This window comes from Camelus bactrianus, chromosome 1 (assembly GCF_048773025.1).
Source record: "Camelus bactrianus isolate YW-2024 breed Bactrian camel chromosome 1, ASM4877302v1, whole genome shotgun sequence".
Classification (NCBI taxonomy): domain Eukaryota; kingdom Metazoa; phylum Chordata; class Mammalia; order Artiodactyla; family Camelidae; genus Camelus; species Camelus bactrianus.
The window spans coordinates 45,103,255-45,117,674 of record NC_133539.1 but is presented as its reverse complement, the minus strand read 5'-3'; the positions used below and the strand labels follow the sequence as shown (position 1 = coordinate 45,117,674).

General features: G+C 35.1%; 1 protein-coding gene across 8 annotated transcripts in view; it reads left to right on the top strand.

The window, feature by feature from the left end:
* Positions 1-14,420, top strand: part of CBLB (Cbl proto-oncogene B) — a 259,796-nt gene that overhangs the window by 159,254 nt on the left and 86,122 nt on the right. For all 8 annotated transcript variants that reach the window (XR_012506666.1, XM_074362754.1, XM_074362784.1 and 5 more), the window contains one exon: positions 12,002-12,158. Coding sequence is in view for 7 of the 8 variants with exons in the window: in XM_074362754.1 (XP_074218855.1) it covers positions 12,002-12,158 (157 nt within the window). In the remaining variant the exon portion in view is untranslated. The remainder of the gene's footprint in view (positions 1-12,001; positions 12,159-14,420) is intronic.

Genomic DNA, 14,420 nt, shown 5'->3' with positions numbered 1-14,420 from the left:
ATCAGTTTCTTCAGCTATAAAATGTGGATGATAGTAACAGCAGTACCTACTGTCCAGGGTAGTTGCAGAGGTTAAAAGAGCTAAAATGTAGCGACCTGTCAGGCAGATGGAACAGTGTCTGACACGTAGTAAATAATGTGTTGTAGGATAATTAACCAATTTAAAACTTTAATCTTGCTCAGAACCCCAGGAATATATTTATTAATTATTCTACAAATAGCATCATTGCTATTTACTTTATATGATGGAGAGTCCATGGTCACTAGAAATCTAAAAGCAAAATCCAAAAAAATTAATACAATTTGTCTAAAATTGTGTATATCCCTATGTAAACGTTTGGTAAAATATGAGAAACCATACTGCTGACCATGGAGAAAAACAGTCTATTTAAAACGCAATTCATTACATCTACCTTTGATTTCCTGGGGAAGTGGTAAGGCCCTTCTTTGGTTTCCTGTATTTTCTTTTCACTTTTAATAAGAAACAAAGGACAATGGTTTCTTTACCTTTTCAATGAGTGAGATACATTTTTAAAGCATATTAACTAGATCAATTTTCCTCTAATCCAAGAAAAGGCAACATAGTCATTTAATTAAAGGGGGGTGCATGATAGAAATTAGGACTTTAACAAGGAAAATATGCAGCAGGAACTTCAGAGAGAAAGAACTGAACTAAAACTCAAAAATTGCTATTTAATGTTTCTATTTTTTAGTCAACTACTATCACTGCCTATTTTTAAAAAAGCAAACTCTGTTTATATCAATGAGGAAAGTAAAATTACAGGAGTGTTTTGTTCAACTCATTGTAACAAAATCCTAGATAGAAAAAGCAAGTAAGATGTGAAATTTTAATGTTCTACGTTTAAGCAGTATGTATTCAATTTGGGGAAGACAGTGTATACAAAGATGATAAATATTTAAAATCAGTTCCCATTACAGAAATGCTTATGGAATGTCACAGATAGTAAGTTAATTATTTACTGGAGTGGTCGGAGGAGTGCTGATGCTCCATGCAGGAGCTGGCATTTTGTGTGGGTGGCACACGTGTTAACAGGGAGAACACGGTCCATGCAGGGGAGAATGCTGTCGGTGGGACAGAATTCTCAGAGTGCCTGCTGTCTTTCCAAAGAAAGATGCAGAGTAACTTCAAGGTTCCGTAAATGGCAATTTTTTTTTTGTTGTTGTTTACTTTTTCCTTCTTTTCTTCACTGTGAAGCCCTCAATAAGTGACATTTATCTCAGTGAAATCACCATGAATTAGGTTCTGGATCTCAACCTTGAAACCTGATTTCATTAGAACTCACGAGTATGTTTCGAGAATGAACACATTTTTACTGATCTCACAACCTGATCTGAAGTCCAGAATAGTGGTTTTATTACCTTACTATGAGTAATGCTGCTGTCAAGCAGGTGAGGATGCTCACGTCAGTGTAGATAAATTGTACGTAGAGCCATAGCATATGCAGTACATTCCTTGGTAAACATGGAATCCAAGTACAGGGTGGTGGTTTATGATCCACTGTAGGAGTTACCCTGCCTCAAGGACCAAAGTACTGAAAATTGCTATTTTCTCTCTTGGACTGTGCTCTGAAAGCTCTGTCTGCATCTGGCCCTTTGGACTTTTTCCATATGCAGAGTTGCACTTTTAAAACTTTGTTCTTTGGAACCCTGAGAACAATGGGAACCCATAGATAGGATTTAAGTAGGAAAGTGGTCAACTTTGGATTTCAGGTGGACCACTCTTGCTGCAAGTGTGGATGATGAATTGGAGCAGTGGTTTCCAAGCCCAGTCGATCATATTCCTTATTACTCTTTTATTGCTAACTACTTTTTGAGCATATAGTATCTGTTTGTATCATCTACATATATACATATGTATAAAAATACATATTACTCTACAAATGATATATATTCTTATATATTATATAAAATTAATTTGTTTAAATATACAAAAATGCAGGTAGTATTTCAGTACTTTTTTTCTCACCCTAAATAGGATTATCTTGTGTACCCCCTGGGGTCTCTGACTGCCCTCTGCCTTCTCCAGCTCCCCTGTTCCACTTCACACTTCAGGAACTGATAAATTAGGAGAGAGATGGGTAGGAGACTGTTGTAGAAAACTAGGTGAAATAAACAAATAGATAGATAGATTCATGAATTTGAGAATGATATGGAGATAAAATTAGCCGCACTTGATTATTAAGATATATGAGGTATGAGAAATGAGTCTGAGTCAAATGTGATGCCTCAAGCTCTGACTTGAACAATTAGGTACCATTTACTAGCACTAGGAAAAATAGGAAGAAGAGGAATTTTGGCGACCAGATAAATTCAGTTTGACCTAGGTTCAGTTTGGTGCATCTAGATAAATTCACTTGGTGATGTCTATGAGTAGGCTGTATATACAACCTTGAGAGAAGGAATGTAGAATTAGAGACAGATTTAAGGATTGACAGTACATTTATGATTTTGCAGTTTGACAGCCTGTGGAGTGTTTTTTTGGCCTCAGGCAGTATTTACATTAAAAAATTGGATGTTAACTTTAAAAAAGTACTGATTTTACACAAAAATATTGTATTGAATTTCACTGAGAAACTGGGAGTGATGGCAACACTGGATCTGATTTCTGACAGGGCAGCACTTGGCTGGATATGGGTGCTAGCTGCCCAGTTTAGATGTGCCCTCCTCCAATTCATTGCAGTCCTTACTTGGACTCATGCAATGTCTGCCTGGTCTCCAGATATGAGTTTATAATCTCTGAGAGCTATGTGAAGCCACAGGACTATTGACCATGGAGAATGTGCAGGGAGAATGAAAAGGACAGATCCTTGAAGAATTTTGATGAATGAAGTATGCACAGAGGAAATTTAAGGAAATGGAGGCATTGCTGAAAAGTAGACGTAAAACCTGAGGAGTGTGGTATTATAGATGCTAGAGGAAGGTAGGATTTAAAGAAAGAGGGAGATGAACCAGATCTTTCAGACCAGTACTGAAAGATCAGCTAGATAAAGACTTAAAAGTTTTCGTCAGATGTGGTAACAAGATGACATTTATAACTTAATTTATTTGCTCTTTTAACATTCTGTGAGTCTCCTTTATAACCAGAGTCTGAGTAGGCCCCCTGTGTTGCACTGAATAGCCCTGTTGGGTTTTTTGTGTGCACAGAGTAAGCGCGCGGGGTTTTGCTCTGCACTGAGTAGGTAGATTAGTGTGTCTGGCCTTGTACCGAGACTGCTGGTGAATTACGACGAGCCGTCCGAGGAGGGAGAGTCTGAAAGTACTTTTTCTTATTTTGAAGTTGCTAAGCTCCCTAATGATAAAATAAAATCCTAACCTTGTCCTCTACTGTTTAACCTGTTTGTATCTCGATTTTGGCTACTTATTTTACTTCCCTATCTTGAGAATTAATTTTTTTTTTGTCTGCTCTGCCAAATTAGGAAAGTACATTCACACCCTTTGCCGAGACCATTAATGCTTTTTGAATAATTCTGAATATTCAGCCAGTTACTAGAACACAGAAATTGTGTTTCTAAACTATCATTTAAAAAGCTCTGTGCAAGGTCCTATTTTTTTTTTTTAAAAAAAAAGCGGAGTTCACATTTTTCCATTTCTTAGTTCCAGCCAGCTGGTCAGTTTGATTTAATTCACTAACACAGTTTTTAAGCCAGTTATATTCCCATTCTTAGAAGTTCTTAATGTTGTATTCAGTGGAAGCCTTTTTTTTTTTTTTTTTACAAAGTATTTAATGTGCCCCCGGATTCAAAAAGGTCCTGATTCTTAATCCCTCTGCATGTTTGTTCTCTTCTCCGTGAGATGTTTCTATGTTTGCAGGTAAAGAGACAGTTTCTCCTTCTGGAGCAAAAAGCATGTTTGCTCACAACCTTGTAACATAAGGATAATATTCCTCTGTGGATCAAAGGACAGGTATACTCACTAACTAACCACTGTAAAATATTTGGGCTCCCTAAGCTCTAGGTTTCTCTCCAGTTAACAGAAGTCACTGTGTGTACAGATGTCACCTGGCTCTCTTTGCATCATCCTTTGGGAATTAAGGCTCAGGGAGCAAGTTCAAGAAAATGCTGATACTCTGACCACTGCTTCCTGTGAGTAACAAAGTCCTTTGGCTTTGCCGCTCTGACCCACAAATCCTGTATCTTCTGCCAGCATCCTTGCAACTGTGAGAGGACAACTTGTTAGCTCGCAAATAGGGTAGAATCTCAGACTCTTTACAGTTCTTCAGAACTCTGTTCTGCTGGTGGAGAAATTGTGACTTAGCAAACTAAATAAAACTTAAAAATATTATTTAGGATCTCCTTTTTATTAATAGATTTCTAATGCTTCATTTTCCTGTTTTCCTCATTCTGAATGTTGATTATCAGTAGGAAACAATAATAATTGTTTTTCTCTGTAGTGTTATTTCTGCTTTGTTAATCAGCAGTCATCAGTTTCTCTTAGTAAAAGAAATTTTGGGGGATCTGCTTATGCACTGTAGTATGTATATAGTTTCTTCTGTGAGGATTTAGAAGTGGAAAAATTTTTAATGGAATTTTGACATATTTTTGTGGATTATATTTGCAGCTTTTCTTCCCATTCTTTTCCACCAATATACTTTATTTTCAGAGCTGGAAAATAAATGGAATTACAGAGTAATAATTTAATTACTAAGTATAAAGTAACTTCATGGTTACATTAAATTTGCTGTTTATTATGTTCAAAAGTTAGATTGGGAGACCAGGAGTTAGAAATTATCAAGTGTATCACATGAATGAGTTTATTGAGAAGATCAAGAATAATATTAAAGAATCCATTTCCTTGTTTCTACAATCTTACAAAAAATGTTTGATTCTAAATTTAAGCTTCAGAATGTGAAAATAAGAGTGATACTTGTCCCTTATACAGAGAAGTAATTCTTGTCCACTGTAGACAAGACATGAGGAATTTTTTTGACAAAAGAAAAATCTATCACAAATATGCAGTCTCTTGTGTCTTTCTGTATAAGAATCAGGAATTTTTATTTATGAGGAAGAATGGTTAAATCTAATTATGAATATCCTCGGTAACCATAGTTACTGTCCTCTCTGTGATGAGTTGGAACGCGACTATTTGACCAGAATGGTTTTGGTATGTTCTTTCTGTGGGTTACTGGAAAACAGTTGTTTTTCTTTTAGTGATAGAAGGGCAAGAGCTGTAGTAGCTTCTTCAGAATCTATTTTCATATCCACTAACAAATAGTCATTACAGGCAATGCATGGACTTAAGGAATAACAATATACAAAATATCAACAGACTTGGGAATCACTGTGCTAATATCTGGCATCCATAATAAAAATCAAAGCATCAAATATCTTATGGATGTTTTGTTATCTTCTGACTAAAAGCAATTTAAAAGTACTGCCACCTAACATATCTTTGTTGATCAAGGTGAATTTTCTGAGCAAAGTTCAAATGAAATTAAAGATAGGAATGGGTTAATATAGCTAGAACAGATTTTCATTTTGTTTAAAGTCCAGGTGACATTTTATATCCTTGAGCTAGAACGGATTTTAAACAACTGTCCTTATTATCACCACCACTAGCACCACAGTAATAAAACCAAAAACCAACAAGAAAACATGTTCATTTCCTTGTTTATACCATGGCAGGTGTTTTATCTGTTCCCACATTACTTACTCTTTTTAATCTCAGAATTTTAATGTAAAACTAAAAGTTTAATATATAAAGTTTAATTTGCATACAGAGAAGTATACAAATCATAAATATAAGATGAGGAATTTTCTTTTAACACACCAATGTAAATGCCACCCAAATAAGGAAATAGTGTATTATCTGCAGTTCAGAATCCCCCTTCCCCTCAACCCCTCAGCAAGTCCCATGCAGTCACTGCCTGCTCAAAGTATCCTAACTTCTAGCATCATGAAATTATACATAGTTGAAGCCTTTAAAAAAAATCAGGGTTTTTCGCTCTTCGTTACGTTTATGAAATTCATCCGTGTTCTTGCACATAGCAGTACTTTGCTCTTTCTCCCTGCTCCAGGGCATGGCTGTACCACAGTTTACCTGTTCATTCTATTGGTGATGGGCATAGGGTTCTTCCTACTTTGGATTATTACCAGTAGTGCCGCTGTGACATTTTTAATACATTTTAAAACATATATATACATTTCTATTGGATGTGTATCTAGGAATGGAATTGCTGGCTCCTAGTTTATGTATAGTTTTAGCCTTAGTAGCTTTTAGTTGACCACCAAAGATTTTTCCAAAATGGTTTGCCAGTTTACTCACCTATGAGGAGTGCATAAAGGTTCCTATTGTTCTGTATCCTTTCCAACATTTTATGACATCATTTGTCTTTCCTTTTTTTTTTTTTTTTTAAATAAGCCACTCGGGCAGGGTAGAGTAGAATCTAATTTTGCTCTTAATTTACATTTCCCTGATGACAAATGAAGTTGAATACATCTTTGTGTATTTATTGAATATTTTGATTTTTGTGTGTGTGAATGTGAAAACTATTCGCCCCATTTATGAGTAGTAATTATTAACATTTAGAAGGGTTTCTATATTATAGATGTGAATCTTTTGTTGATTATATGTATGTAAATGGTTTCTCCCAATATGTGGCTTTCTTTTTCACGTTGTTAATAACATCATTTCATGAACACAAGTTTTTAATTTATTTTTTCCTTTATCCTTTTATCACTGGGTCTTGTTTAAATTTTTTGTCTGCTCCAGAGTAATGCATCTATTCTCTTATATTTCTTCCAGAAAACTTTATTGCTTTATCTTTTGTATTTAGATCTAATATTCATCTAAAATAGGTTTTTATATGTTATTAGTTAAGGATCCTGATTCATTTTCTTCCATATATCTTCATTCACTCAGCAGCATTTATTGGAAATATCATCCATTCCCCACTTATGTTTATATATAGTTGATGTTACACGTGTAGTGTCTAGATATGATTGCATTTGTTTGCAAAATATGTTTTGTTCCATTGTCTATTTGTCTATCCTTATGCCAACACAATGCTCTCTTAATTAATGTAAAGAGTAAAAGCTTGTCAGTGTTGTTCTTATTGAAGACTGGCTTAACTATCCTTGGCTCTTCGTATTTCCCTAAAAGTTTAGAATCAGCCTATCAATTCCTACTACAAAAATATCTCCTAGAATTTTTTATTGGGATGGTAATAAATCTAATAATCAATTTGGGGAGAATTGACATCTTTACAATATTACGTCTGCAAAGCCATTAAAGTGTTACATCCCTTTTATGTCTTTTCCATCTCTGTTTATATATGTGTATGTGTTTGTGCTATGGCTTTTCTCCTGTTTTGTTAGGTTTATTCCTATTTAGTTTTTATTTTCAGGTGCTGTTATAAATTTTTAAGTTTTTTCTAATTATGTATTATAGCTTATATAGAGAAATACAACTGATTTTTGTATAGTGGTCTTATATTCAGCAACCATGTTGCATTCTCTTCTTTCTTCTCATAGTTTAATCTGTAAGTTGTTTTGTATTTCCAAGCTATAAAACAATTTTATAAGCAAATACAGTTCTAATTTTGTTTTAATTATCTGTGATTACAAAATATATTTTAAAACAGTTTTAGTATATCTTTTATTCCTTTCAGCCATTAGAACATATTAGTAGTATTTTAAAAGTTGCTTGTAATTCTACCACAATCCAGGTATCAACAATTAAAATTTGTGTTGATCTCTCCATATATTCCAGTTTTTAGAACTGATCATAAAAGACATACAATTTTAAAATGCTGTTCTCATTTAAAACCATGGATACTTTTCCATGGCAAGAAATATTTATATAATTGTTAATTGCTATAAAATATTCTAATTTATGGATGTAATATGTCCTATCACTATTGAAAATATTTGTTTTACTTTTTTGCTATGATGAACAACACTGTTGAAGAGACATGGATGAGTCTTTGCATGGCTGTATATATATATATTTAAATATAATTTACTTGATTGAAATCCATAGAAGTAGGTTTCCTGGGTTAATGTGAAAGGCGTTTGAAACTTTCTGCCAAATTGTCTTGTAGAAATGCTCTGTAAATTCTCTTTCACACCAGAAGTATACAGAAGTTCCTGTTTCCAAACACACTATCCTTCGTTGAGATTCACACTTTATTATATGGATTCTCTTTCTATGTGAGTTAAAAATAAAACCCTATAGAGCCTTTTATGAACTTGTAGTTCCTTGGAAATGTTTTGCCCTTTTTTTTAAATCAATTTCCGTACATTTTTGTCTTGTGTTCCTTATACTTTTGTGTTAAAACTGCAGGATTTTCAAATTTATCAAGTTATTATCTCCTAATATTATATAAATAGACTGTCATTTTTCTTTTTAAGTCATGAAACCATTTCTGTTGTAGAAAGCTGGTAGCACGGTCAAATTTCTGGGTTCCTCCTCTATGAAACACTCCCTTGCCTTCCCTAGACACAGTTTAATTACACAGATTTTATTTGCATACTCCTTTGTCTTGGGCAAAGATGATTAAGATCCAGTCCCTGTTCGCAAGACTCTCCATTCTTTGGGGTTCCCATAGCACATGAATCTTTTTCTATGATAACCTTAGCACATGGCACAGCACAAGTTATTTACAGGTCTTTCCACCTGTAGATTGTAGCTTTATTTATATTTTTGTTTTGAACCTGTCAAAATGCTTGGCACATATAAGATCTTTCTTGGACAGGTCACTTCTTTAAACCTCAGTTTCCCCATCTGTATCATGAGGATAAATATGTCACTGTGAAAAACTCAGTTCTTTTTTTAAAATATATTTTTATTGAAGTATTGTCAGTTTACAATGTTGTGTCAATTTCTGGTGTACAGCACGATAGTTCAGTCATATAGGAACATACATACATTTGTTTTCATATTTTTTTTAACCGTAAGTTAATTTGGTGATTAGCAGGTAGTAAGTCATCAGTAACTGGCAGCTCTCATTTTTATTCCTATTGGAAGTCTAAAGATCCCGAAATCATGTTGTTATTATAGGTGCCCGGCTACCCATTGGACTTTTATTCAGTTCTTTGTAGATTAATGGTTACTTGTGCTTTTCATTGGATTTTGAAGTTAATTCAATTTGCAATTCAAGGGATTTATAATTGAAAGTGGCAAAAGGACAGATTAAAACACTTCTGTGTTGGTGCGGGTTTGCAGCTTAGTTGGCTCTTTTATATTCTATTCCTTTTCTTTCTCGGCCTCTCTCCTTTTCCCAGGTCTCTTCCAGTACGTTGAAGTTTCCATGCATTTGTAAAACAATTTACCATTAATGTTTTCTCTCACTAGCTTCATCTCAAGGAGAAGAGGGAGTAGAAACCACCACGCTGTGTTGCTGCAGTTTAATTAAAGGTGTGAACAGTCATCCTCTGCCTCTCCCCTCCCCCTACAAACCTCAGGAAAGAATGTGGTAGCAACTTGAAATCCTCTTTGAAAAGTTGAGATCCTTAGTGCAGCAGTTTCACAACTTTATGTTTTTAGAAATCGTTGTAGTTTATTTCTGTTCTTCACTCATGAAACCCCCACTCCTCCCCACTGTTCCCCCCACCTTCTTCCCATGGTAGGTATTTGGCTCAGCTGATCAAAAAGGAATCGTATCTGTTGTACGAACAGTTATATGTAGTAAGTGAACCAGATAACGCTGTCTTTAATCCCTGTTAGTACTCTTGACTAAGGTTCAACAGGTAAATGCCTGTTGGGACCTTAAGTTTATCACAAAGAGAACCGGGGCAAGTCTCATTTGCACATGTACTGTGGAAATGCAACTTGCCTCTTTGTAAATTGTTGTTCCAATAGTAAGTTAGACTACAACTTTGGAAGCTTGTACATTTTTTATAATTTGCTCTGGGAAATCTTTGGATATTCAAAAGACTTATGATCTGCATGCACCTTAAATATTGGGATGAGGATAATTTTTTTTATGGTAACAGATACTGAAAGGTGTCTGTCTGGCCAATCTATTTGCTTTCTATACTGTATACACAAGACAGAATTCTCTGAACATTTCCATACAAAAGAAAACTTATACCATGCTTAAATCAGCAATTTTTTTTTATTTTGAATATGATGGTTCATGTCCCTTTTGTGTATTGAATTGGAAACTTTAATTCAGAAAAGAAAACTGTGCATCTTAGGCACCACTTCTACAGGGACTGTAACGAAGCTGGACATAATTGTGTATTTACACTTCACCATAAATCAATAGCCTTCTAATATTATCAAAAGTTTTCATTGGTATTTTAGAACAGCAGTTATCTTGTTAACCTTAATCAGAGCCTGACGTGTGTTTCTTCTAAATGGCTTCTGATGTGGTGTCTCTCTTCAGTTCTCTGTGGTTTCCTGTTTTTTTCATACATAGAGAAAAGCCCTTTGATGTATTCAGTCTCATAAATTTTTTTTCTTTTAATGGTCTATCAAACATAAACTTTCTTTACAGCATAGTATTGCAAGCCTGTCTTACCATTCATTTGCTCTTCTTGCCACAGACCCTCCTTCTCTGGAAATTCCTCCAGCACTTCCTTAAATACCCCTTCTGTATTCTTCAGCATGGCAGATCTTACTTCTGCCCTGAAAGTGGCATTCTTCCAGGACAGAGGTGGTACCTCATATTTCCATAATTTTCTTTCTCCCCAGGGCCTTGTCTTAGCAGTTGATGGATACTGCAGACGAGGGGCTCTCAGGTGTGGTCCCCAGCCCGTTAGCAGAAGCAGCACTTGGGAGCTTGTTAGGACTGACGGTTCCAAGGCCCCACCCCTGTCGTACTGAGTGGAGTACCTTGGGTTGAGAATCTGTAGTTTCTGTGCTGATAAGCCCTTCAGTGATTCTGAGGCATGCTCAGGTTTCACAGCCACTGCAATAGATAATTATTGAAGGAATATGAAAGTTTTACCTTTATGGTGATGCTTCACTGGGAGGATTGATTTAGGATGGGGCCAGTTTAGTCCCTTCTGCTTGAGTCTTACTTCTCAAGAGATCCTGGTAAAGAAAAACCTAGATTTAAATATTTGCAGTCTTATAAGAGGGTGAATCTAGCTCTTAGGCTGTTTTGAAAAGTGCAGCTTAGAATTTTAAAAAATATGAACGATTTCTTCTGCCTGTCCAGGAATAGGCATTTAACATTCCAAAAGGAGGAAAAGTAAGGAATGAATAATGAATGAATGTTACTCATTTTCATGGTCGGGGGGAGGTGGGTGAAGTTTAGAAACTGGTCAGGTGGGGGATGGGTTGGGAGACTTCCCCTGGGGTACCACTCTGTGTTCTTCTGTATTTCTGAACCATGTAAGTACATTACCTAATAAAAATGTTGATACACGGTATATTTAATAAGATTAAATTGAGTAAGTGCTGAGTGAGTAAATTTCCACATACTAGCCGGTGGGGTTGGTTAAAAAGTATTAAAATTTCCCTCTACGTTAATATGGCAGATCAGATAACGTGGCTTTTCATCTCTGTAGAACCCATCAGGGTGGTGGAAGAAATGTCTTGATGATGTTCTACCTAAACAGTCTTGAAATGGTGGATACATACTACTCTTTTATGCAATGAACAGAGAATTCTTACTGTTACATGAACTCATCATTTTGTAATTATTTTAAGAAAATAAATAAAGGGGAAGAATTTAACTTGACTCAAAGTTAAATAATCTTGTTTACACAACTGAAGGGGTCAGACATGCAGGACTTTGCCCTAATACCTTCTTTCTGAAGTATTTTTAGAAGTATCTTGATAGCCAAAGACTGTCTGAGAGAAAAACTGATTTACATTTTTGTCACACTCTTAGCAAATGGACAATAATCCAGTTAGCAAAAACCATTCCATGTGTTCTGAATTGTGAACAATATTCTCAACTATTTGTCTTTTAGTACCAGTTGAATTATTATGGTTAATATTATGTTATGGTTGAATTGTGCTGTCAGTGGAAGGTGTATCTTAAATGACGCTTGTTTCAGTTACTCTTTTTTTTTTTTCCTCTTGCACAGAACTATTGTACCATGGAAAGTGTTCAGACAGTGCCTTCATGAAGTCCATCAAATTAGCTCTGGCCTGGAAGCAATGGCTCTGAAATCAACAATTGATTTAACTTGTAATGATTACATTTCAGTTTTTGAATTTGATATTTTTACCAGGTTATTTCAGGTAAGCTTTCTATTTGCTTATCTCCCCTCCCCCTTCAGCCTGTGTGTGTGTGTCTCTCTTGCACACACACATAAATGTATGGCAAATAGTCTCATTTTTGGTAGTCTGCAATTTTAAAGTAAGTTTTTGGTCACTACTGTAAGCTGAGAGTTTGTTTAGAATATCAGGTGTTCTAGCCTGGAGGTTGCTTGTTAGCTTTGAGAAGATTGATGTAAAGAAGCTTTGTTTTAAGGTCCCGTGAGTTTCTCTTTACTTTGTTGATCTTTTTAGCCCAGTAACTGGTCAAATGCAACTTCTACAGGTGGGCATTTGCTGGGGTCATATCCCCATGTCTCCCCTTCGCCTCCCATACTTGTTAGGCAAGAAGGGGAATAGTTAACTTGGAAATAAATATCAAATGTATCCCATTCTGTGTAGGAGATTACTGTAATGTGTGCTGTTTTTACAGTGGGCTTTGCTCAACCCAACTGAACATATGTTAAGATATTTTTCCATGTTAGTAAATATTTTCATCAATACAATTTTCAGTTCTCAGTTGCTGCAGAATATTCCATCAAAATAGCTTGTCATGAACAAATCTCTCACTTGGGAAATTTAGATTTTTTTTCCTGGGTTTTTGGTTTTTTTTTTTTTTCATCTAGTATAAATAACTTTGTGATTAACCTTCTTGTCCTGTTCATTGTTTGTTTGTTTGTTTTAACCATTCTTTTGTAATTGTCTTCGTGTAGCTGTTGAGAAGCACTTTGTGCTTTTGTACATCTTGGTGGAATTACCCTAAACCTAAGGACTAGAAATTTGTTTTGAATTTGCCTCTGCCGCTAAATTGCATTATTGTCTATGGGATTTAATTCAAGTCATCACAAAATGAGAGTCCCACCTAAAATCTGTATGATTCCAAAAATATCAATTATATAGCAAGTGATATCAATTGATCAGAAACCTGGCTGCTTATATTCTGGCACAATGTTTTATTATTTTTGTCTGCAGTAAGATTTGTTTTGTTTGAACCATGCTTTCAACAAATGTTAGAGTATACTGTTGCTTTTCATGTCTCCCATGTTGGAAGAATTTTGCTTCTCTGATTTACGACTCCACTTGGTAGTAGCCTGCAAGGACTGGGTGACTGATTTATATAAGAAAACAAGATTTCATGGGATTAACTTAAATTTATGAAAGAACCTGTTAACAGAAGTCAAATTAACTCTTGTCAAAAATACTTACAGACTATGCTTTGCTTTATTACGACTTTATAATCATAATTCTACCTAGACATGCAGGGTAAGGTGTTAGATAAATGACTACAGAAAGTGTACTTTTGGTTATTTTCAGTGTATAGTAGTTTCATGATTATTCCCTCAGCACACGTACATTGTCCGCTTAAGTTTTTACAATGACTTTGAGATACATTTTAGAAAAAGGTTGTGATTATTTAATAATTAAAAATTAAATTAATAATAATTAAAACTGATTATTTTATAATGGAACCTCTTCTTTCTTTAAAAGTTTCTGATAATTGTTCACATACTTCATTTATTTAACATGATACAAAGGCGTTCTAATGGGAGGTGCTTTGCTTCTTCCTCTTGTGAAGGAAGAAAACAAAGATGGTTTTCATACATGAAGCCTAACTGTTAATTCTACAAAGAGTGTATTTTTTGTGGGGAGCCTGGATGACTTTTTAGTGTGAATGTTAACTGCTAGAGTGCCTGAAATTATGTAGTCAAGGTAGGAGGGCAAACGCGTATCCAAACAGCTACTTAATACGTGCACATATTTTCTTATAAGCTGTTTCTCTTTAAAAACAGCCCAAGTAATCTTAACCCCTCTAACGCACATGCATCTTATTTACGATGATGGGAACGTTGAGAGGAAAAGAATATTGGAAGTAGTGCTGCTGTGAAAAGTGTCAGATAATGGAACCAAAATCTTACCAGTGGAGCAAAGAGTTCCTTGTCTTTTAAAACACAGCCCCTGAGCTGCTGTGTGTTCCTGAGATTGTTCCACCTCTCCTGATTTCGTTATTCAGATGCCTAGACTGTAATCAAATGTGTGCTTTAAAATATGATAACATTGGTTCTGTGTACAGAAAGTAGATGTATTAACTTGTACTGATCTTTAATTTTTATGTAACTTTAAAAATGGAGTAGTATTTTCTGAAGTTATAATCATGTAATTTATATGAGCAGTATGTTTTGTGGATACTGTAACTGCGTGAACATAGATTCTGCTGCAGCCGTGGTGATCCGGGTGGCTCATGGGTAG